The sequence below is a fragment of the Cajanus cajan genome, chromosome 11 (assembly GCF_000230855.2).
Source record: "Cajanus cajan strain Asha chromosome 11, NIPB_CcT2T_4, whole genome shotgun sequence".
Classification (NCBI taxonomy): Eukaryota; Viridiplantae; Streptophyta; class Magnoliopsida; order Fabales; family Fabaceae; genus Cajanus; species Cajanus cajan.
The window spans coordinates 28,676,336-28,699,517 of NC_138527.1; the positions used below are offsets into that span (position 1 = coordinate 28,676,336).

The following is a 23,182-nucleotide window of genomic DNA, read 5'->3' on the forward strand; positions in this document are numbered from 1 at the left end:
TAAAATAAGTTAAAAATATTCCAAGAAAACAATTAATACTTATCCAACATATTTTGATTAGAGTATTTAAGCAAGTTTAAAAGTATTCCAAAAATGAACAAAGTTTATGAAAAGAGAATATTATTGTTAGTAATTGATAATACTTCCATTACCAGAGAATATATTTAAATGAAACTAATGTAGACATGAATGTATATTTACATATTCACCCTTTACGCATGCTAGCAAAATGTCTCCGTGTTTTTTTACTTTTTTTTTTTTTTTGAATTTATTTTCCTTTTATTTATTTTGTAATATTTTAATTTTCTGTCAACCTCTTTGAATCTTTGTACTATTAAGTTGAACTCGAAGAAGGAACCTTGCAAAAACGAAGACTACTCAATCAACAACGAAACTTCACTTTGCAACAGAGAAGATAACGCGCACACGCTTTAGCAAAAAAAATCATCTCTCTATATTTGTTTTCTCTTTCTTTCCCTCTCTATATTTTCCGTCATTTTCCCGAGAAAATCTCGTCAGGTAAAAACCGATGCTCTCTCGCTCCATCACCGTCGCTCCTCGCTCTTCAACATTGCTACTCTCCTTGCTTTTCCCTCGCTCCTCGCACTTGTTCGCGTTGATTCTTTCTGTTTTTGCTTTTTTCTGTTCGAGATTCTGGTTCATGCCGCTGGATCTGTTTGATTCTGTCTCTGCTTGCTTTGCACTCGGATTCTAGCATGTGAACTTCTTTCCAAAATTGATTAACGGTTTATTTTTGTTTAGTGTTAGTTTTGTTCTTTGCAATTTCGGAAATGATGCTTGATTTTTTCTTTTTTGGACAACACCTACTGGTGGTTGAAACTCAATTTATGAAATATGATTTTCTTTTTTTTTATTTATTTATATTTTTTTGTTTAATTATTTAAGCAGATTTGGTTGTTATTAATGTAAAGCGAAACGGCGGATGGAGTAGGATGGAGTATGATCCGCGTTTAAATTTATAATAATTGAGCAGCCGGATTTTTGGTTATTTAATTTAATTCAAAGTAACGCATCGTTTGTGTTCAATTGAATTTTTATTTTCTCCATGTTAATTAAACTGTTGAAAAATAGTTATGCGTATTATTATTATTTTTTATTGTTTCATCTTGATTATAATTTATGGAGTCAAATATAGTGCAAATGGACCTACTTTTTATAATAACGAATGTTGTAATGTTATGTTGGCCTGATGGTGGTTGATTTGCCTTGTGAGGGCATTGACCAATGAAAACCTGTTAGGTGCTACAATACTTTATTTGAAGTTGAAGCAATTTTTCCTCAATTATATGATGATAGGGTTCATGGAAAATATTTTCTCTAGGTGATACTAGCGATGGAATACGTGAAGCCGTGATAAATCTGAAGTTTGTGTTGCAAAGAAAATTGACCATGATCCGTATTACTTAGTGGGGGTGTAAAACTCCAACTGTTATTGAGATGATGTTTGAATCCACTTATTATTGTTGAACTTGATATAACTGATATTATATGTACTCCATATTCTCTCTAGAAACGTTACGGATTAGATAGATTTTTTTAAAATCTATTACAGCACCTGTGTGTGGTGTTTGCCTTCTATTGTAAGTTAGTTTCCTAGAAAATAGGTGTTAATTTTCTTTGAGTGAGAACAAATCACATGTTTGCTTTGGTTTATATTAATCATTCCAGAACATTGTGGTTGAGTTGTTTTATGCACAGTATTTAAAAGAATAATTTTGTTTTGTTCTGACTACAGGTCCAGCATGTTAGCTAATGCTTTCCAAATAATTTTCATGGGGGATATCTCAGCTTTAATCACAAGCTTCCAAGGGCTGATAGTTTTCATTGAACTCTGATTATCAGTTACATATCAGGACTAAAAGAAAGAAGTGATTCTTGTGCATATAATCAGTAAAAGTTTTCCTACAGGTGTTTCTTTGAATCTGATAAGAAGAACTTATACTATCTGCAATTCTGCATCCCTTATTTTCTTCTACATGTATGAAAGATAATGATCAATTTGGTAGTAGTTGGGCATCCCTATGATCTAGTGCAGTGAAGAATCAGGACTATTGCTTTGTTCATAGATCATCAAAATGAAAAAGTTGTATGGAGGAGTTCTGGTTGCCTCACTGTTTATGTTGTTTATGCTTATGATCCTGCGATATGGGGTCATGAAAAATCCTATTGTTGAAGGTTATCTGACTATACCTGCTGCTGTTGTTAATGGTACTAATCCTCTTAAGTGGATAAATCCCACAGTTCCGCCTGCTATTCAAAATCCAGATGATCGTTCTCAAGTTATTTCTTCTGATATTTTAGTATCTAGCCTATTTGCTGGGAACAACTTTTCCAAAGAAGAGCAACAAGCTCTGCAGACATGGAAACAATTGAACCACTTAATTGATCATACTCAGGGTTTACCCAATGCGGCAGAAGCTATCAAGGAGGCTGCCAGTGCATGGAATAGCCTTATTTCCTCAATTGAAGAGCAAAAACAAGGTCATGCAAATGATAGTTCAAGAACTAAAGAGAAGCAGTGTCCCCATTTTCTTAATAAAATGAATTCCACTGAACTTGGTAATAGTAGTTACAAAATGCAAGTACCATGTGGCCTGACACAAGGTTCTTCCATCTCTATAATTGGAATTCCAAATGGTCTTCTAGGTAATTTTCGAATTGACTTGACTGGAGAACCACTTCCTGGGGAGCCTGATCCTCCAATTATTTTACACTATAATGTTCGCCTTCATGGGGATAAAATCACTGAAGATCCCGTAATTGTCCAAAACACCTGGACTATAGCTCATGATTGGGGTGAAGAGGATCGTTGTCCATCCCCTACTCCTGAAAAGGTTGAGAAAGGTGAAACACTATTCTCATTTTTTAGTTCAACACCTATAGAAATTTGTGTTCATAATTGAAATGGAAGTTTCTCTCACTGCTAAAGTGTGTTTGTATACTAGAGTTGGCAATATGGAATTCTCAAATCGAAGATACTCAATTTTTTTTGCTTAGTTTTCATATTCTATTGATGTTGGAAAATAGATACAATAGAATTGAATCATATCCACATGAAACTCAATTGTTTGTAAAAATGTTTTATATCTTGTCCTGTTCTTCTTTCCAATTAAATTGTACTGCCAAAGCATTATCTGTGTGGTTTTTCCTGCTCCAGAAGTTGTGCAGAGTTCCATTACTACCTGTTTTTGTATAACTACTGGATGTCCTTTGTTTATTATTGCTGCTTCTTTTATCAGTTGATGATTTGGAGCAGTGTAATAAGATTGTGGGAAAGAACATTAGCCACTCGGCCGGCATGCATTCCCACAGTTCAAGGCAATCTTCAACAGCTGAAGAACAATCAATAAATAGGAAATATTTTCCTTTTAAGCAAGGTTACCCATTTGTAGCAACTCTTAGAGTGGGATCTGAGGGAATCCAGATGACAGTTGATGGAAAGCACATAACTTCATTCGCTTTCCGTGAAGTACTTTCTTTCTCGTTTTTTATTTTTTATTTTTAACATTGAAATTTTGAATACTTTTATGTTTTATTATGTTGACTCATTCAACTGGTTACATGTCAGACTTTGGAGCCATGGCTTGTCAGTGAAATAAAAATCTCAGGGGACCTCAAATTAATATCTATTCTTGCCAGTGGTCTGCCCACATCAGAGGATTCAGATCATATTATTGATCTAGAATCATTGAAATCAAGTCCTATATCTGAACAGAGCCCATTGGATCTCTTTATCGGTGTTTTCTCTACTGCCAACAATTTTAAGCGTCGGATGGCTGTTAGAAGAACCTGGATGCAGTATAATGCAGTTCGATCAAATAAAACAGCTGTGCGCTTCTTTGTTGGTTTGGTGGGTATTGTTTGCGATTTTCTCACATGATTCTAAATATTAGTTATTGGGGAAAAATCACGTCACCAAATCATTATATAAAATTATATTTCTCAGTCTTTTTATAAATTGGGACTTGGGAGGTCTTCCAACTTATCTCATTTTGTAGTGAAAGTTGCTTAAATATTTTCTTCTATTGGAGCATTTGTTTTCAGTATCTTTGCACTACCGTAGTATCATAGCGTTTTCATTCTGATAAAGATCAAGCTGGGCTTGATATTTTGCTACTTTTAGAAATTCCCTGTAAATATGGTCTTACGTGTAGACTTTTACTGAGTTTTGGTCTTTTGTTTGAGCGGATGCAGCATAAAAGCCCTATAGTTAATGAAGAGTTGTGGAGAGAAGCACAAACTTATGGAGACGTGCAGCTAATGCCATTTGTTGATTACTACAGCCTCATCACTTGGAAAACTTTAGCAATCTGCATTTTTGGGGTAATGTTTTGTCTCTTCCTTCGATAGGGAGCATCCTTCCTATGTCTCATTGAAATGATCTCTTCAACAGACACAAGTTTCAGCTAAGTTTGTCATGAAGACAGATGATGATGCATTTGTCCGGGTAGATGAAGTGCTACATTCTTTGCATAAGATCAATGTCGATCATGGGTTACTATTTGGACTCATCAACTCAGATTCCCGACCTCACCGTAGTACAGATAGCAAATGGTACATCAGCCCAGAGGTAGGGATATTTTTCTCATTGAAGAATTTTATATCTACTGCTCCATGTGTTGTCTGTGTTATTAGTTTCTCATTAAAATTTTATTACATATAATTTTAAAAATGGTTATTATTAGCTTATGTGATATGCAACTCTGTTAGCGAGTCTTGCAAGTGTGTGCTTAGGGGTTGAAAAAAAACTCAACTGAATTGAACTATAATCCAAAATTGAGCTGTACTGGATTATAAAAATCAAATTGATTTTAGAAAAAATTGAACCGAGCCACTTTATAAAAAAAGTTCGATTAAGTGAATCACTTTTTTTGGGTTGGTTTGGCTTTTTTCAAAAATCAAATCATATGAGTATAAAGTGGATAATCAAACAATATCGAACTCAACTAATTTGAGAAAAAAATCCCACCAATTTTTAAAATTAAACTGATTCACTTTATAAAAATATCTAAGTGGTTTTTATAAAATGATCCTGTTTGTGCTCTATTTATAAGGATGATAATTTCCCGTGGTTGGATTGAAACTTGATTCTTCGTCAACAGGACATGGATAAATTACCTTTATATCAGTTCCCACTTGTTCAAGTTACACTATCATAAACTCAATTATAAATGGACCAACTTAAAACAGGACTGAATTGCTGCTTGCTAGTTGCTATACTTCAACTTTTGGGTGCTTCCATTTTTTTTGTCCTCGTGTTTTTCTTGTCTACCTACGTTGAACAACTAACATACGATTACCTAATTGCTTGCTTACCTTAAAGGAATGGAGCGAGGGAACTTATCCTCCTTGGGCACATGGTCCCGGCTATGTGGTCTCACAAGATATAGCAAGGACGTTGTCCAAGAAATTCAGAGAGAACCATTTGAAGGTAAATAGCAAAATCCGTTACTTGTTGAAAACTGTTTGTATAGTTGCAAGTGCGTGAAACTTGTCTGTTTTGTATAAACAAAAGCATTGTTGACATGTTTGAACACTGAATAATGAATTTAAACTCTGACAGATGTTTAAATTAGAAGACGTTGCAATGGGAATCTGGATCGCAGACATGAAGAAGGAAGGTCTAGAAGTTCGGTATTCAAATGAGCCGAGAGTGAATGTTGAGGGTTGTAAGGATGGTTATGTGGTTGCTCATTACCAAGGCCCCAGGGAGATGCTCTGTTTGTGGCAGAAACTTGAGGAAGGAAAAGGTGCAAAATGCTGTGGTGATAGGAAATGATTACTCATTGACCAGGTTACAACTTCTGAAAAAATCCCCCTTTTGTATGGTTGGGGAGCTTGTATAATGACTAGAATAGTTAGCTTAGTCAGAAATTATTAGAGTAGTTAATAGTGGAGCATATTCGTTTTTAAGTAAATCTGATGATTTGTTCTGCCTAGAGAGGGTGTGTGAGAGATTTGTATAGAGCCGCCAATCAGAATTAGGTTATCAGATTTTATGTCACCTGATCAATTTTTTGATTCAGAACGCATCATTATAGAAAGACCCCAAATTTTTTTATTTTTATCTCCTACTTTAGTTTCTCTCACGCATAACAATTATTTTGCAATATAAAAATATTTAATATATAATATAATAAACAGTATTTGTAATTCTTTTATGAATAACATTGATTATAAATTGTTAAAATTTTAATATATAACTATTAATAAACGGAATACTTTTTTAAATAACCCCTTTTGTGTCTATATTTTGTTGAACTTTTTTTTCTTTTTTTATTCAATTATATAATAATTCTCTACATATATATATATATATATATATATATATATATATATATATATATATATATATATATATACGTAGAGAGAGATAGAATTGAGGTAGAAGTGTCTTGGTCTCTCTCTTGATAATAATTGTAATTTTTAGGCTTAATTTTATTTTTGATCTATCAAGTATTGTAATTATGTAATTTTAATTATCAAAAGTTTAATTGAGTAATTTTAATTGTCAATTATTGTAGTTATGTAATTTTAATCTCTTAAATTTAAATTACACAATTTGAGTCTCTCAAATATCACAATTATAGTTAGTTCACTCAATAATTTATTATAAATTAAATTTTAACAATTTAATTATTGAATTATTTTTTTATTAAAATTATTAAGTATAAGTTTTTATAAAGTTAGAAAATTATTTGATAATTTGTTACGTAAATTTAAATTAATGTTTATTCATAAAAAAATATTATATGTTAATTTGTTACAATAATATATTTCATTTTAACTCTTATTTTTAAGGGTGTTCATCGATTTGAGTCAATAATGTTGGAGTTCAAGTATAAAGTAAGTCTCATATTGTTTTAAGTTTGACTTGTTGAATAGTATATAAATGAGAAAAATTCATCTATTTAATACTTTAAGGTTTTAGATTACATTATGATGTCAAATTCATATGTGAAATTAGCAAGATGGGACATCCATTGTGTACTAATGGTGATGCAAGTAGCTAGGCCAAGTGTTGTAAGTCCCACATTAGTTAAAGTTGGACATGTTGAGTATAATATATAAGAAAGAAAGATTCACCTACCTAATGTCTTAAAGTTTTATGTTATGTTATAGTTTCAAACTTACTTATATGATTTATTTACTATCCATTGTTGTGCTCTCCGGTATTAAAACTCCCTAACAAACAACACAAATTCAATGAATTTGTTTGGATTTTTTCACCGCTTGAATTGAACTTGAACCAAATCAATTGAAATTTAATGTTGATCGGGTGTTGTATTTACTTTTGAAATTCAAATTAAACCAACTATTTATTTATTATTAATTTTATTGTTTAATACAATAAATATTGTATCACTTTGAAGCATTTCTTATCATTTAAGTTCCACATTGAATGTTTTACAAATAAATTCTCACAATTGAATTTTTTTCTCCTTGAATTTTTGTCAATTTTTATTTTTACTCCTTGGAAAAAAATTTTATTATTAATTTTAATCCTCAAACTTTTATTGACCAACACTTTTAGTTTTTGAATTTTTCATTCTATTAACATTTTTGATAGGTCTATAAAAAACAGGCTAGTTTGACCTATTTGGCCTGACTCATATCAACCCACTTTATAAGTGAGTTGACTCGGCTTGCTCTACTTGCATTAATGTCTAAAATTTTCCAGTTCAGTCTAACCCACCAATCCACCTATTTTATTTATTTATTTTTAAAAAATTCTAACTTAAAATAAAATTCAATCTAAAATATCCTCCTATATAAAATAAAAATTATCAAATTAACCACCATGTATATAACATTAAATTTAATTAAAAAAGTGCACAACTTTAAATAATCAAAAACAAAAATTCTTGTCATTGGGATGACTATCCATTAATATTAAACTTCATTAAAGACTTGAATAGATAAATTTTTAGCAATTTCATGTTTAACATCAACTTTATATTTATCTATAAAGAAAATAACATCTTGTTAAAATGATATATATATATATATATCAATAAATGGTTAAGTGAGTCATTGATGAGTTGGACTAATGAGAGGTGTAAATAGGTTAGGTGAGTAGTTCGACCCATCACGAGTTTACCCCGAGTGATTTGAGTTGAATTTTTCAGCCAATTATGAAGTTCTTGACTTTTTTGACTTGACCCAACTTGTTTTTAAGGTTAGTCCGATTGGTCCACCGGTTAAAGTTTACTTTGATAGCTCTAAATTTTTGTCTTTGACTTTAAGATTTTTTTGTTCATAAAAAAAAATTAGGAACTAAAACTATATAAAGTTTGTTCAAGTAATAAAAAGTGAAAATTGACAAAAATTTCATAGATTAGGAACATTTAATTCTTTCGTAAATCATTGATGTAGAACAAGCAACTATTCCTTATGACAGGTATACATTAGGATTCAAATAAGTATATTATTTTGTCATGAAGAATGTCAGACGTTTCAAAGTTTATCTTACAATAATGATCAACCACGCGAGATCGCCACCCAATATTCTAGTTTCTAGAAAAGTGATCATGTCCTAACCTAACAAGATCAACTTCAACATAGGAGTTCTTTATAATCAAGTGTTTCACAAAAGGGCAGCAATATCAGCTACAAAACTATCTTGGCAAGAATCCATAACTTGAAATGGCAATCTCAAAGGCTTGTAGCCTTTCTCCACGACGGACGCCATTGCGATCATAGGATGATATTTCATTTATATTGAGATCAACACAAGCTTTGACAAGTGCCTCCCCAACACGTTGAGCAGCTTCCTAGAATCATGACATGCCAAAGCATAACAAAATCCAAAGCAAAAGCATAATGAGACCCCAAAAAAACATAGGAAACAGAAAACGATCCATTCCATGTTGTAACACTAAACACTTTAATTTAATTGTTATTAATTGTGTTGAATTTCGCATTGGGTTGTTGAAAATTTCTTTGGACAGAGGTTTAGTTTGATCCGAAAGGTAAAGATATATAAGGTTCATTTTGAAAATTAAGTTTTATAAGTTCATTTATCTGAAAACCTAGAGAGAGAGAGTAATGAGAGAGACTTTGGAGATTTCTAAACTACTTCTCCCTTGTTTCCCAAGAGATTTAGAGGACCTTGTTTGAGTGGTGATCCAAAGCAGTAGACCTGAGGATTGTTGTTGGTGTGGAATTTTCTCGAAACTCGGAGGTTTGGAGTCTTCAAGTTGTGCAGAACTCATTCATCTTCTTCTTCCTCTTTTCTCTCGGATTTGGAGACTTTGAGATAAGATAAGTTAGAATTGAAATTGTTATCAAGTGTTGAGTTTCAATGTATGAATGAAGTGTTATTTTATTCGTTGGATTCAGATTGAATAATTGAGTTTGTTAAGTTTTGGTATTTTGAATGTGTTGAGAAAAGTTGATGATTTGTGGTGATCTCTAGTTGCGTGTTGGATTTCTTGTTGAATATGAATTATTGGAGTTGTATATATGTTGTTTGATGCTTTGCATGCTTGAGATTTGTTGGTTTTCAAGTGGGTTCAGCCCGTGAGTTTGCAAATGCAAAACTCACCGTCACGTCGGACGCTTCTTCATAGCATTGGGTGCAGTTCAATTAATGACACTCTTTCTAACTCACGTTGAATGCATGATTGGTAGCATCGGGCATAAAGAGAGAAAATTGTCTTGAGTTGAATTGACATTGAGCATGGTTTGAATAATACTAAGTGAGGTGAGAAAATTGACTCTACTTGGATTGACGTTGGGTGCTAAAGGAGTGGCATCAGGTGTGAGGAAAGAGAATCGTTTGGGTTCGAATCATGTCAAACACCAATGGAGTGACATTGGGTGTGGATCGACTCGAGGCCCTCTACTTGGTTGGAGCTGGCCGTGAACTTTTGCCACGCCAAGTGTGAGGTCCCAAGGGTCTCTATCTAATCCACACTAGGCACCAGTTGAATGGCATTGGGCGTAGGCGAGGTAGAGAATCTCTGCCTCATATGGCACTAGATGCAGGTTGAATAGCGTCGGGCGCAGATTGTATTTTTTTAACTTGTTATTTTATGAAGTTGGTGAACATGTATAGCATAGTTGGTTCTATTATATGTTGTTTAGTTGAATGGTTTGAAAGATATGTTGAGTTGCATGATGTTGAATTGAGTAACTGTGTTGAGATTGCTTTGCCATTAATGTTGTACTGTGTTGATCGACCTAAGATTAGAGGAGAAATTGTTTTAAAGTTGTATATCCTATTATGAGGGTATTGTGTTGAGGTGCTTCGAGAGTCCAATTTGTTAAAAATCTTCTTGGAAAGTTGACCCTTAAGGTAGATAGTTGAGTCTCTTCTAAAACCTTAGTTGATGCGTTATGTGGGCCAAGTCGAGACATATCGACTATAAGCGACCAATGTTAATTTATGTGTGAACAAGATTGAGACATACATGTATAAAGCAACCAAATTAGAATAAGGTACAAGGTCCGAGATTAAAATCCCTAACTAAGTATTAGAAGGGTGTAGTATTAGAAGGGTAGTTGGTGGGCTAATTTCATATATGACTTAGTTATGCTAGTTAATGTTATAGTAAGCTCACACCCAAGTTGTTTTACCTTGATAGTAATATTAGACTTCCTAGTTTAAGTGACAACATTCATGAAATCATGTTGTCAGGGATTGATATCCCAATTGGTTGTTAATCTAACTAGATTAAAAAGATCGAGTTATTAGTTTTATAGGATCAAGCCACTTAAATTGATCACCTATATTGTAGGATATCTCATAGTTGAAAATACGTGACGACACATATAATTACTATATTGTGCATATGATGTGTTGGTTGAATTATGTTGTTCACATTTGATGATTGACTTGTGATGAGATGTGATGTTGAGTGGTTTAAGTTGAAAAACATGCTTTATTTTGTTGAAAGGTTGTAAATTAATATTGTGTTGTAGAATGTTGAGTTGTTTATGTAAATTTTTTGAACTTTAACTTATCTTTATATAGTTTATGTGATTGAATTGCAATGACCATATTTAATATGAGAGTAAAATAAGGATAAATTATGGTTGGAGATCTTTGGAGGCCATATCTATTGGTGGAGTTGTTGATTATGGAGTTACCTCTATGTAGCTATTTGTGGTTGTATTTAGTAGGTTGGACTAACTATTAGGATTATTATTTATTATTTAGATCATTGTATATATTTATATACTTGTATAAAATTCTATTTTGTTGAAAATTCTTACATGTATATATTATAGTATTTTTTCCCAAATATGTTTAGAATAATAATTTTAGATTTAGTTGATATTTTTACAACTAGTTGTGAATCGTTAAGTGTAAGGTCATGGTGGGTCATTACTCATGTCTCATGCAATGTTTGTCGGTGAGAAGAGGTGGACTACTTACAAGAGTGCTACAAGGAGGATCTTCTCGGATAGATTTCTGCAATGTGCTTCCGTAGAACAAACACTTTTTATTTTTGTCATCTACTAGCATTGCATATAATTGCTTATCTGAGCAAAATACTGAAAGCCTTGGCTGTGTAGCTGTTCCATTATACTGAAAAAAGATGAAATCATCCATGGTATTAGTAGCTGATGGAGAGAAACTTGGTACTTGGCAGTTAATAGTGGAGAACCATACAACTGAAGGAACTCAAAATCATAGTTCAAGTTTCTTTTATCAATGTTGCAACAGCCTATCTCCTGTTATAAGATTCAAGTAAAACATTACGATATGTATCTCTATATTTTAAGGGACTCTAGGAATTAGGAAAAGAGACAATTCACAAAAAGAATTTACTGAATCTGCCGTAGCTATCAGGGAAAAAATGGGATGACATGACATGTTTTACTAATGATTACATGGAATAAGGTAAATGGCATGACAACACGTATTCCCTATGGAATGTAAAATGTGTCTGCACAACACCTTAATCATGCAAAATATAAAGAGATTTGGCTTCAAATAGACATAATACAAAAGGTGAAAAGATATAACAAAGACATACCTTTTTCTGCATCCTTCTGTTCCGAATTTTTGCACTTTCTGTTCTAGTATTTGCTCTGGCTTCAATCACCAAAGGTTTCTTAGTTATACCTGTAGGAACATTCAAAGGTAATCAATATCAAAAGTCACATATAACATCATATCCATGTACAAACATTGTGACTAATTCTGAGCATATTACTGGCATCCCCGTTATAAAGTCAATTGTCTTACATGTGAACATATTATAAGTGAGACCAAAATCTCAAACACAACAAAAATCTCAAGCACAAAATGTGTCAGACTAATTTTTTGCTGAACTTACTACTATTTTGTGTCTCAAAGCATATAAACGATTTTGGATGAATTCCAAAGAGAGCAGAATTCTTAAACTGTAGCGTTGGAGCATTCACTGAAGCCATATTGTGCATAACTCAAAGCACCGTGTGAACTGCAAAAACACCAAAACTCGTGTTACAAATACATATGCAAAAATGAGTTCCTAACAGGAATTTTAACAAACAGTTAATGCGCAGGTTCATAAAAGCTGCAGCCTTGTTCAAATTGGTTAGGCAGTGAAGGAAGCAGTGACCTATGTTGAATTAAAAATGGCAATTGATGACCAGATTACGTTAGCATTAATATTATTTTTGTAATTTCAAATGGGTCTTCAAATGGCAGAATGATCGTATTCCTAAAAGTGAAATAAGAAGCATGAATATGAATAATTCATGCTTGTCTTGTTCCCCGAATCACATGTGCTGCTTCCTTTATGACTTATGGCATGATGATAATTGGTATGCCACATGTAATCGTAAGTGATGACTTAACCCTTCATTTGCCATATCACATGAAAATCTCAATAAAAATAAGTTTGAAAAAAAAATAAAAATAATAATATATAATAAAACCAAACCTTTAGATCTAGATTTGAGAATTTTCTGAAATTTGATTACCTACAATTTAAATTACTAATATTTCATTACAGCAGAAAAAGTAAAGGGGATGTATTGAATTAGGATTTTAAATGACTTTTTTAGTTAAAAAAAAAATCCTGCAGATTTCAAAAGACTTTGTAGAATTTTCATGACTTTTAAGATTTTGCAGGATTCTACGACTCTTAAAATCAGGATTTTAATGGATTCTGCAAGACTTTTAAATCAGGATTTTAATAGATTTTGTGGGATTTTGTAAAATTTTCTTGGATTTTTGACATTTGATAAGATTTCAAAAAAAAAATTCATACATTCAAATTTAAAAAAAGTCAAAGATAAAAATAATAAAAAATAATAATGTCTAGATAAATAATAATAATTCTCCATAATATCCTATCCTTTTAAATAGTATTCACCCACATATCTATAGTTATACTAGTCCTCCAAGCATTAACGTCTTTTCGTTCTTGCTCCTGGGTTTGAATAATAGGCTCAAAAGTATGATTTTCATTAACTGGTAGCGTTGAAGATGAAGGTTCATTCACCGCTTCAATTGGAAATTCATCAGAACAATATTCTTTACGTAGAAAGTTATGTAGTGCGCACATACTAACACAAGTTCTACTTGTGTCTTAAATAAAAATGGAGGTGCTGACTTAAAAATTATGAACCTTGATTTAAAAATATCAAATATTCTCTCGATCACATTCCTTAAAGACGCATGATGAAGATTGAACAATTCTTTCTCATTTTCAGGGTCATTACCTTGACCTGCAAAATCTTGTAGATGATATCTTACACCTCGAAATGGAGCTAAAAATTGGCATCGATTAGGAAATCCACAATCCACCAAAAAAATATTTACCTAATTACATATCCAATATATATAATATTAGTATAATAATAATAATTATAATAATAATTTTTTTTGAGAGGATAATTATTATTATTTAAAGAATAAGAATTTAAATATGGAGAATATATATATATATATATATATTATTTTAGTTATATATTATATGATAATTTTTAACGATATTTATAAATGTAAATTATTTTAACAAATATTTTAACAATATTTCTCTTTTTAAAAAATAAGCTAATGAAGGCATAAATCCTAAATCCTAAAAAATTAGATACTGCAATGTTTTATGTTAATTTTTTTTTAATATAAAAAGTCTTAATTTCAGAATATAAGAATAAAAAGAAAAATTCATAGAAAAAAATAAAATAATTGTTGAGTCATAAAAAGAGGAGGGATAAGAATAACAATCTTAAGGGAAGGAGAGAGATCGCAGTTTTTATGCTGAGAGGGTTCTTCCCCCAACCAAGATCTATTTTCATCTCATTCTACTCATAGAAACCCTAACAAATTCATCTTATATATGTAGAGATTATGATATCAATTTCATCTTTCACCTTTTTCTTTTCTTGACGTGTGTTATAAAAAAAATTACCACTTAAAAATTGAAATTTCAAACATTTTTTGTGTTATATAAAGGAACAAATTCAACTACATAGAATAAAATAAAGCAAGTCAATTAAAGAGAACGAACAGAAAAACAGAGCAAGTCAATGACACTATCATTTACATATCGAAGTTTCACAAAATAGGGGAATGAGATGAGAACAGTACTACAATATTATATATGAGCAATGAACAATAATGCAATATTATTAACAGAGAAAAAATGGAGAAGATAGGAGCATAGAAAAAAAAAAGATGAAAAACTTACTTGAAAATTCTTGAAAAGTCACTTCAAATAATTCTTCAAAATCCGATGGGTTTGGATGGATTGTTTTATGAATTTGGTATTTATAAATAACACTAGAAAGTCCTTCAGAATCCCTCTCACACAACAATCCTTTAAAATCCTTATATTTTTGAATACCAATAGATTGTTTTTAAGTTGTAAAAAATCTCAAATGAATACTAATGGATTTTAATGGACTCTTTAAAAAATCTTCAAAATCCAAATTGAATACCACTGGATTGTTTTTAAGTGACATAAAATCCTGATTGAATACTAATGAATTTTTTTACTCAAAAAAAGTCTTTTAAAATCCTACGTAATCCTAAACCAATACACCCCCTAAATTTCTAAAACTAAAATATATGTTTCTCGCAAAATCTAATTTGTATAGAAAAGAAAAATAAAATGGCAGACTTACAAGTTGGAGTGAATAAAGAATTTAATTACGTGCAAGATTAACTAAAATAATTAAACTAAATAATGAGTACTTTAACTAATTTAAGCTTGTATTTCTCTCTTTTAAATTACTTGAAATTTAATTTGCTTCTAAAAAAATCAATTATTTTTAAACTATAATATGAAGAGAAGAAAAAAAACTTGTACAATTATACATAAAATGGAACCCACTCAATGAAGCATATCTGGATTGGTTGCCAGTTTTTATGTTTGAATTAATATTTTAGTTTTTTTTATTCTACAGACTAAATATTTATTATATATTAATAAATTTTATAATAAATTGTAATATATAAATAAATATTATATATTTTAATATATAAATTTTGTATTAATTTTAAATTTATATAAATAAATATTTTAAATCTATAAATTATGTTTTATATTTATAAAAATTAATTTATATTATGATCAGTATTTTTGAAATTTATTTTTAAATAATTAAATTTGATTTAAAAACATATGACAAATACAAACTGAAATAAATAAGAAGCTGAAAAAAATTAAGAATGTTTCCATGGAAGAAAAAGTCTTTAAAATATTTTTTTAAAAAAAAAAAATCTCCAAAAACATTAACACTCAATACCAATACGGGTAAAGAAATGTACATATTGTATTTTAAAAAGATCAAAATTATATTAAATTATTATATTTAATAAATGTTAAAAAATAAAAAAAAAAACAAATGTATAATAATTATATGCAAGATACATACATATGTTTGTGATAAATTAGAAAAAAATGATAATACATTGAATTTTGTTGTGATTTTAATTTTTTTAGTTTACTGTCTCATTAAAAAGGAAATGTATGATGTTTTTGTTTTACACTAATTTTAAAATTAACACGATTATAAGATTAAGAGACTAATTTAACTTATTTAGACCTCGTTAAAAATGGGCTAAAATAGACTGACTTGTCAAATAAAAATAGATTAAATATTTTGGTTTGTATCACTTAAAGGTAGATTAGCAAGCCAATAAATTAGCCACATATCTAACATTGCAAAATTTAAAATAAGATTTTAAATAAATTAAATTTTAATTGTTTACTATTTTACTACTATATATTGTAATGAATTTCAGTTTTCTACCAATGGACAATTAATTTAGCTACTTCTACACCGTAACACACTTTACTCGATCTATGTTTTTGAACTTGAGTTATTGTTGTGCTTGTGAGCATGCTTGGGAAATATTACAAATTGAACAATGTCGAAAAAAATATTAAAATAAAGTAAATTATAAAAGTGTTACTGTATTTTTAGTTCTCTTGTTTTATTAAGTTTGTACATTTTTTTTCTTATTTTTTTTAAACATAGTCTTGTTATATTTTAATTATATAATTTTAATTTATTTATTTATTTTAACATTTTAAAAAAATGATGTAATAATATATAGTAAGTGTCAATTAAAATTACCGGACCTCTATGTTTAGTGGTTATAAAATGTCTCAAGATTCAGAAAGTCAGACTCATATTTTCAATACCAATTTTCATTAATATTAAAATAATAATTGACCAAAAAATAGATACAAATATTAAATGTTAAATCAACAAATAAGCTAGAATTACATAATTAAAATAAAATGAATTAAATTAAAAAAACAAAATTGTAAAATTAAGAAACCAAAAATTATAATTAAGATAATTGAAAACTTCACAAGATATACTCTTATGAAATTTAACAAATTTTTAATTTGATTCAAGTTCGATCTTAACTTTTTTTTTTTTTTTCAGTTTGAACTTGATTCAATTCAAGTTTTTTAACAACTTGATTTAGTTTATTAGTTTGAATCATTTAAATTAAGACTCAATAATCAATATTTTTGAATTTTATGTATTTTAAAATTTTAATTTAATAATAGATTTTTAATAAAATAATGTTTATTTTTTTAAAAAAATAAGATATAACTTTATTTTATTAATTTTGTAATAATAAGTACAACTATAAAAATAATATGATTATAATTAAAATCTATATAAATTAAACCTACTTCACGTTATACAAAATAATACAAAACTCAATTCATAATCGTAAAATTCTAAAATATTTATTTATTTTATTATTATTAACTTATAACTACATTTTAAATGTTCTTTAAACTTTAATAAATTAATACTAAAATAAAAAATTATATATATAAATTATATATTTATATATCGAATCAATTTATAAATTAAATAAATCGAATTCTACACGATTCAACTTCGACTATTTTTTTTATTTATCAAACTCAATCTTAATTCAAATTTAACATATTTAATCTATAAATGAAATTCAACAAATAAATTATCAAATTAAAATTTAAACTATTTTCAAGTTAGTTTCAACAACTCTTACACTATAAACTCTTTCTTATAAGTTCCTATCATAAATCTCTACCACACATTTTTTATAATTAAATCAACTATCATAAATCCCCACCGCCCATTTTTCATAATTAAATCAATAAATATTATTGCTTGCACCATCAAAATGGCTTAAATATTTTTAATGACAGTTATAGAAAACTCCGACAAATATAGATAATTAACAAATGACAACTTCTGTACAATTTGTATTTTACAACTATGGGATAATTTGTTGGCAGCCTCCACAGAGATCTTGACAATGATTTTTTCTCCAAAATTTGTTTTACTTATGACATATGGCATTTTTATTTTAAACGATTTAGTCTACCTAATTACAGTAACTTCTAGACAAAACTAGATTTTATATGCAAGAAAAAAGGGACATTAAATTCAACTATAACTCGGATTTTTTAAGAGATTTTTTTTTTATAATATTGATTTGTTTACTTGAAAACTAAAACTTTAGAATATAGTAGTTGGTACAATTTGGGCATTATTATTTGCCACCCAGCTGTCCAAAGAATGATGATCAGCAGCTAATTAGAAGCATTTGAATATGTCACAAATACAAACGGCACCATATCTTATTACAGATTGGTGATGGAACTATTATCATTAAAATATACACATGTTTCGATCGAAAACAACATGGTTTGATGGCGAAAAATAAATAAAAAAATAAACAAATTTAATACTCCAAAAAATTAATTTACATAAAATAAAGCAACACAAATAACATTTTCTCTCCCTCTCTCTCTAACACGAAATTTAAATGTGATTTTTTAAGATCATGTTTGGACCTGCTTTGGATTTTTAAAACACTATATTCAATATTTTTAGTTGATTTTGTTTTCAAATAGAATTAGAATCTCATTTTGGATAAAAAAAAAATTGTATTGAAGATTGACATAAGTTACTATAAGACGAGAATTAGACTAAAAGTTTAATTAAAGAATATTAAAAATTTCTGAGAAATTACACTTTAGTTTCACATGTTAATAAAGTAATAAACTATATTATATATTAATTCAAAATATAAAAGTCATTATGCTGAAAGAAATAGTGAAGCGGAACCAAATTCAAAACCATGAAGCTAGTCAGCTAGATTTCCGGTTCAAACTTTAATTAAAAAACACAATTAAACTTTTTATTAAAAAATTAATTAGGCTCCACAATAAAGATTAATTATGAAAAAATCAATATATATTTTAAATTAATAATATAGTAAAGGAAAAAAATAAAAAATAATGATATAATTTTTATAAATATTTTTATTACCTTATTAAAAATATAAAAAAGAAAGCAATTTAAGTAAATAGTAAAAATACAAGACACACATCTAACATTTAGCAAAGAAAGAAATAAGAAATCTAATAGCTTCCATTTTTTTTCTCATCACTTCTAACGTAGTGAGGAGATTAGTCACTATTATCAATAGTGAACAGTACAAACCAAAAAATATCATTACATTTTAGTAACTTATTTTACGACATTTTATGTAACAAGTTTATATTATGAATAATAATTTTTATTTTGAAATACTGAATTTTTAACTATACATAGAATCTGACACATGTGAGTTATTACAAGTCAAATTCTGTGATGATGTAATGTTAGTCTTTCCTTAACATGAGTGAGAGTGAGGAAAAGAGTGAGAGCCCCAAAAGCTGCACCCTACAATACGAAGGATGCAGAGAAGGATAGGCTATAAGTGCCTCTAAATATGTGAAGGTAGTTTAATGAATAAGATAGTGATTTAATTGGGTCACCTAAACACAGCAAGAAACAATGTTCGAGATCCTTCCACAACATTCCTTCGCTATCAGTTTCAGTGGGCGCACCCTCTTCTCCTTCCCCTGTTTCCCCTTATATTCACTCCCCTTTCCACCCCATCTTTCCATTCAGCGATTCTCAATTATTTCTCCACCCTCTTCTTCTCTCTCGCAACAACCCATGTCTTCAGAGGCAGAGGTGCCAGATATTTCCTCTCTCTTCCAACGCTTCCAGCGGAACAGAGACATGTCTCTGTTTCTCCCCTTCCTCTTCGGCTTCTCCGACCCGGGAAGAGCTAGCGGCGACCCAGATCGGGAAACGCCTCCCGCGGAAGCCTCGCAGCGTCAAAGAATCATCTTGGTCAACCCCTTGACTCAGGGCATGGTGGTCATCGACGGCGCGTCCAGCCTCGAGGCTCTGTTTCGCGAGCTCGGGGGCGGGAAGGGTGGCCGGCCGCCGGCGTCGAAGGAGTCGATAGAGGCGATGCCGAGCGTGGAGATCGGAGAGGGGTGTGGGGATTTGGAGTGTGTGGTGTGTTTGGAGGAGTTTGGGGTTGGTGGGGTGGCGAAGGAGATGCCTTGTAAGCATAAGTTTCATTCTAGTTGTATTGAGAAGTGGTTGGGGATTCATGGGAATTGCCCTGTTTGTAGGTATGAGATGCCTGTGGAGGAGAGGGATGATGGGAAGAAGAGGGAAGAGGAAGGGGGTGGTGAGGTTTGGGTTAGTTTTTCTTTTAATAGGAGTACTAGGAGAGGCCATGATCATGATCATGATCAACCTGCTTCTGCTGAGTCAAATGATGATTCTTCATCAAGCCATGGAGATGATGCTGTTGTGAGTTAGAAAAATTTTGTTTTATGTTTTTTTTGGGTTGAAAGTGGTGTTGGTTTTCAAGTTGGGGAGGACTGAAAAATATGTACAGGCACATAAGCACAACATTGTTGTTATATCTTGTGGTAATAAATAAAAATGATTATTTTTTTTAATCATATATTTTATATTTTTTTACCAATTTACAATTATGGTTGGTTAGATATTGGTAATTGCCACAGACTTGGCTGGAATTGCGATTTAGAACATGCTAAAAGGCAGGTTTTTGTGTGTAATATAATGTGTCATCAATGACCCTTACCTTGGTTTTGATGATGAGTCTACACCTGTTTTTAACTTTTGTGGCAAGTGGCAAATCTAGACATATCACAGTCCAAATGCATGCATTCACTCTCCTAATAGGAGATGTTAGCGTTTATTATTAGACTAATATGATCAGGGGTGGCAAAGAAAAAGGAACGGTTAATAATTTTTTTTTCTTTCATTTTGTTGTTCGAAGTTAATTCCAATGAATTGGATGAGAGGGAAAGAAATGAAATAAATTTACATTGTGAAAGTAGAATTGTTGTTTTCATGATACACACTGTTAGGCTCCTAAGCGCTGCCTTATTCTTTTTTTACACACTGGTTTTGTTTAACAGGTAGTAATTAAGGAGCTCATTTTGTGTGCTCTTTGACATTTGAGTCAGAAGCTTCTTTCCTTTCTCTTAGAATCTTGAGTCCTTGGTACCTTCCTAGCATCAGAAGGGTAGCCATTGGGTTTGTGCCTGGTGACTCTGAAAAAGTTGAGCCATCCAATATTCTCAACCCCTTTATACCATAGACCTTGTAGTGCTCATCCACAACTGATCCAACCCTGCAACCCCCATGATAATGATATATAGTTCTCACATTTTTCTTGCAGAAGGTTCTTAGATCAACATTAGTAGATGTCAGTTTTTCTTGTCGTGACTCACCAAGGAAAAATGCAATGGACTTTGACCTTGCAATTCGATCAAGTAGTTTTGTCATCTTAATGCATTCTTCCATGTCATTTTCACTTGCTAGATAGTTGAACCTCACAGAAGGGTTCAGCCTGGGATCTGTGTTGTTAAGTTCAAGCACGCCTTTGGAACTAGGCATTGCTATCTTGGCAGCAACATTAACCCTTGATGAGTTGGAACTTAGGGGAAGTATTGATGCTTCAACTATGATTTTGAAGTCATCTGTTATGCCAGCAATTTGGGGTGGATCAGGGAGCCTATTCTGTGGCTTGGAATCCACCAAAACTGCTATGCAAGGGTTGTCTTGCATTCCTTGCCCAACCCCTTTCATGTCATGCACTACTGGAATGTTGAACCTTCTCAGCTGTTCTTTTGGCCCTATGCCACTTAACAGCAGAAGTTGAGGGCTACCCAATGCACCTGCTGCCAATATGACATCACCCCTTGTGCTTGAATTCTGGACTTTTGTGATGTAGGCTTCATAGGTTTCATCCAAAGTGCCATTACTCTGAATGAACCTTATACCCTTAGCTCTGGTTTCATTCCTGTAACCTACAATATTTGAGTGGTCAAAATTCAAGGTTGAGTACTGAAAAAATTCTATTGTAGACTCTCTTTACTTTCTTTTCCTTATAAATATTCATATAAAAAGAAAATAAAAAGTAAAATGAATTGAATTTTTAAGCTAAAATCATCTTAAGCTCTAGATGAGAGAATTTTTACAAAAATTAAATTGTTTAAGTTAATTTTAACTAAAGAGATTTTTAAGTGCTTTAGTTTAGACTAGTTAACCAAACATGATATTGACCACCCTATTATACCTAGTTACAGAAAAAGGCTTTATTCTTATCTATCACTTACTACTGTGATGGAAGATGATACTCTTGACTGTGGCATTTAGAAGGACTGTGAGGTTCTTTGGGTTCCCTGCATTTAGAAGGTCAGCTGACGTGTGTCTCTTTCCAAATTCATCAAACACACTCCCAGAAATCTTGGTTCCCTTTATATGTTCCAAGCTAAAGCCATTGTATGGCAAAACTCCTGCTTCAAGGAGGCTGAATTCAGCAACAGATTGCCATGGAGAGAGAAAAAAAGGAGGAAAGACAACCTTTGATTCCACCCATTCATAAGCTTCCTTGACCAGCTTCTTGTCCCAACCAGCTTTGTAAACAAAATCCTCACTTGCTCTACTGTAAAACCCCCCATTTATAGCTGATGATCCACCAAGAACTCTCCCTCTCACATTGCCAACTCCATCTTGTGAAGTGAAACTTTGTGCCACTGACATGTATTTGTCTGTCTTAATAAATGGAAAACCATAGTACCTCCTTTCTATCACCAAGGGATTCCCATATGGTGAACCACCTCTTTCTATGAGTAACACGGAGAATTTCTCTGATAGAGTAGCAGCTAAAGGACAGCCACATGTGCCTCCCCCCACTATAATATAGTCATAAGACTTGCCTGCTACTTCCTTAACATCTGAAGTCATGTGCCATTGCCTATTTCCACCTACATAGTGAAAATAAGTGTTAGTTGTGTTGAGACTATTAGGTTATAATCAAAATCCTTATCGTTAGAAAAAAGGAGGAAAATAAGTTTATATATATACAAATGTCGTCATTAATGAGAGACTTTTAAGTGATAACTAAAAATAAATCTATAAGATTTAGACCTAAAATAGACAACATCTTATATATATATATATGAACTCTGGTGTACTACAAAGACCTATCAAAATATTGTTTTAAGCTTAATTAAAAAAGGAAACCAAAGTTGTACAACTTACCTTGAGGCTCGAAAGGGAAAGACAAGCCAAAACTTGCCAGAAGGAACAATAAAAATGCTGTCAGAAGCTTATGAACTTGGTTGATTTTTGGAAGTTCCATATTGCAATCAGGTAATGCATTGACTTGGGAGCAGAGGAAGAGCATGATTTTATTTGCCAAAATGTGGGCTATACGAATCATTTGTTTTCTCTTGGCTGGTGACACCAATTGATTAAAGTTTACATAGCATAAAGTATTTAAAAAAATGCGCATGGTGTTACTAATCATTCCTTCTTCCTTTGTTGGCGACAACCGTTGTCTGTTACGGCCATAATGTTTGTG

The 23,182-nt window shown here is 31.1% G+C and overlaps 4 protein-coding genes across 7 annotated transcripts; 2 read left to right on the forward strand and 2 right to left on the reverse strand.

The window, feature by feature from the left end:
* The first annotated feature begins 335 nt into the window (after positions 1-335).
* On the forward strand, positions 336-6,088 carry GALT1 (galactosyltransferase1). 3 transcript variants are annotated; one of them, XM_020381143.3, is made up of 8 exons: positions 336-519; positions 1,757-2,865; positions 3,261-3,490; positions 3,590-3,871; positions 4,216-4,344; positions 4,445-4,591; positions 5,345-5,452; positions 5,585-6,088. In XM_020381143.3, exons 2-8 carry the CDS (start codon positions 2,097-2,099, stop codon positions 5,798-5,800), a joined length of 1,881 nt encoding a protein of 626 aa, XP_020236732.1. In that variant the 5' UTR covers positions 336-519; positions 1,757-2,096; the 3' UTR covers positions 5,801-6,088. The 3 variants fall into 3 exon arrangements, with proteins under 3 accessions (XP_020236732.1, XP_020236730.1, XP_020236731.1); XM_020381141.3 differs by having other exon boundaries at positions 337-519; positions 4,415-4,591; XM_020381142.3 differs by lacking the exon at positions 336-519 and adding an exon at positions 526-718 and having other exon boundaries at positions 4,415-4,591.
* Positions 6,089-8,429: 2,341 nt separating this feature from the next.
* On the reverse strand, positions 8,430-12,809 carry LOC109816236 (uncharacterized). 2 transcript variants are annotated; one of them, XM_020381159.3, is made up of 5 exons: positions 12,618-12,809; positions 12,312-12,437; positions 12,009-12,097; positions 11,405-11,557; positions 8,430-8,795 (listed from the first exon to the last, which is right to left on the reverse strand). In XM_020381159.3, the coding sequence occupies exons 2-5, from the start codon at positions 12,415-12,417 to the stop codon at positions 8,640-8,642; spliced, it is 504 nt and encodes a 167-aa protein (XP_020236748.1). In that variant the 5' UTR covers positions 12,418-12,437; positions 12,618-12,809; the 3' UTR covers positions 8,430-8,639. The 2 variants fall into 2 exon arrangements, with proteins under 2 accessions (XP_020236748.1, XP_020236746.1); XM_020381157.3 differs by having other exon boundaries at positions 12,579-12,807.
* A 6,379-nt stretch (positions 12,810-19,188) lies between these two features.
* Positions 19,189-20,243, forward strand: LOC109816232 (E3 ubiquitin-protein ligase MPSR1). Its single transcript, XM_020381152.3, has one exon. It carries the CDS (start codon positions 19,273-19,275, stop codon positions 20,098-20,100), a length of 828 nt encoding a protein of 275 aa, XP_020236741.1. The 5' UTR covers positions 19,189-19,272; the 3' UTR covers positions 20,101-20,243.
* A 365-nt stretch (positions 20,244-20,608) lies between these two features.
* On the reverse strand, positions 20,609-23,066 carry LOC109816239 ((R)-mandelonitrile lyase-like). The gene is made up of 3 exons (XM_020381161.3): positions 22,861-23,066; positions 21,933-22,583; positions 20,609-21,623 (listed from the first exon to the last, which is right to left on the reverse strand). The coding sequence occupies exons 1-3, from the start codon at positions 23,039-23,041 to the stop codon at positions 20,746-20,748; spliced, it is 1,710 nt and encodes a 569-aa protein (XP_020236750.1). The 5' UTR covers positions 23,042-23,066; the 3' UTR covers positions 20,609-20,745.
* Positions 23,067-23,182: the final 116 nt, after the last annotated feature.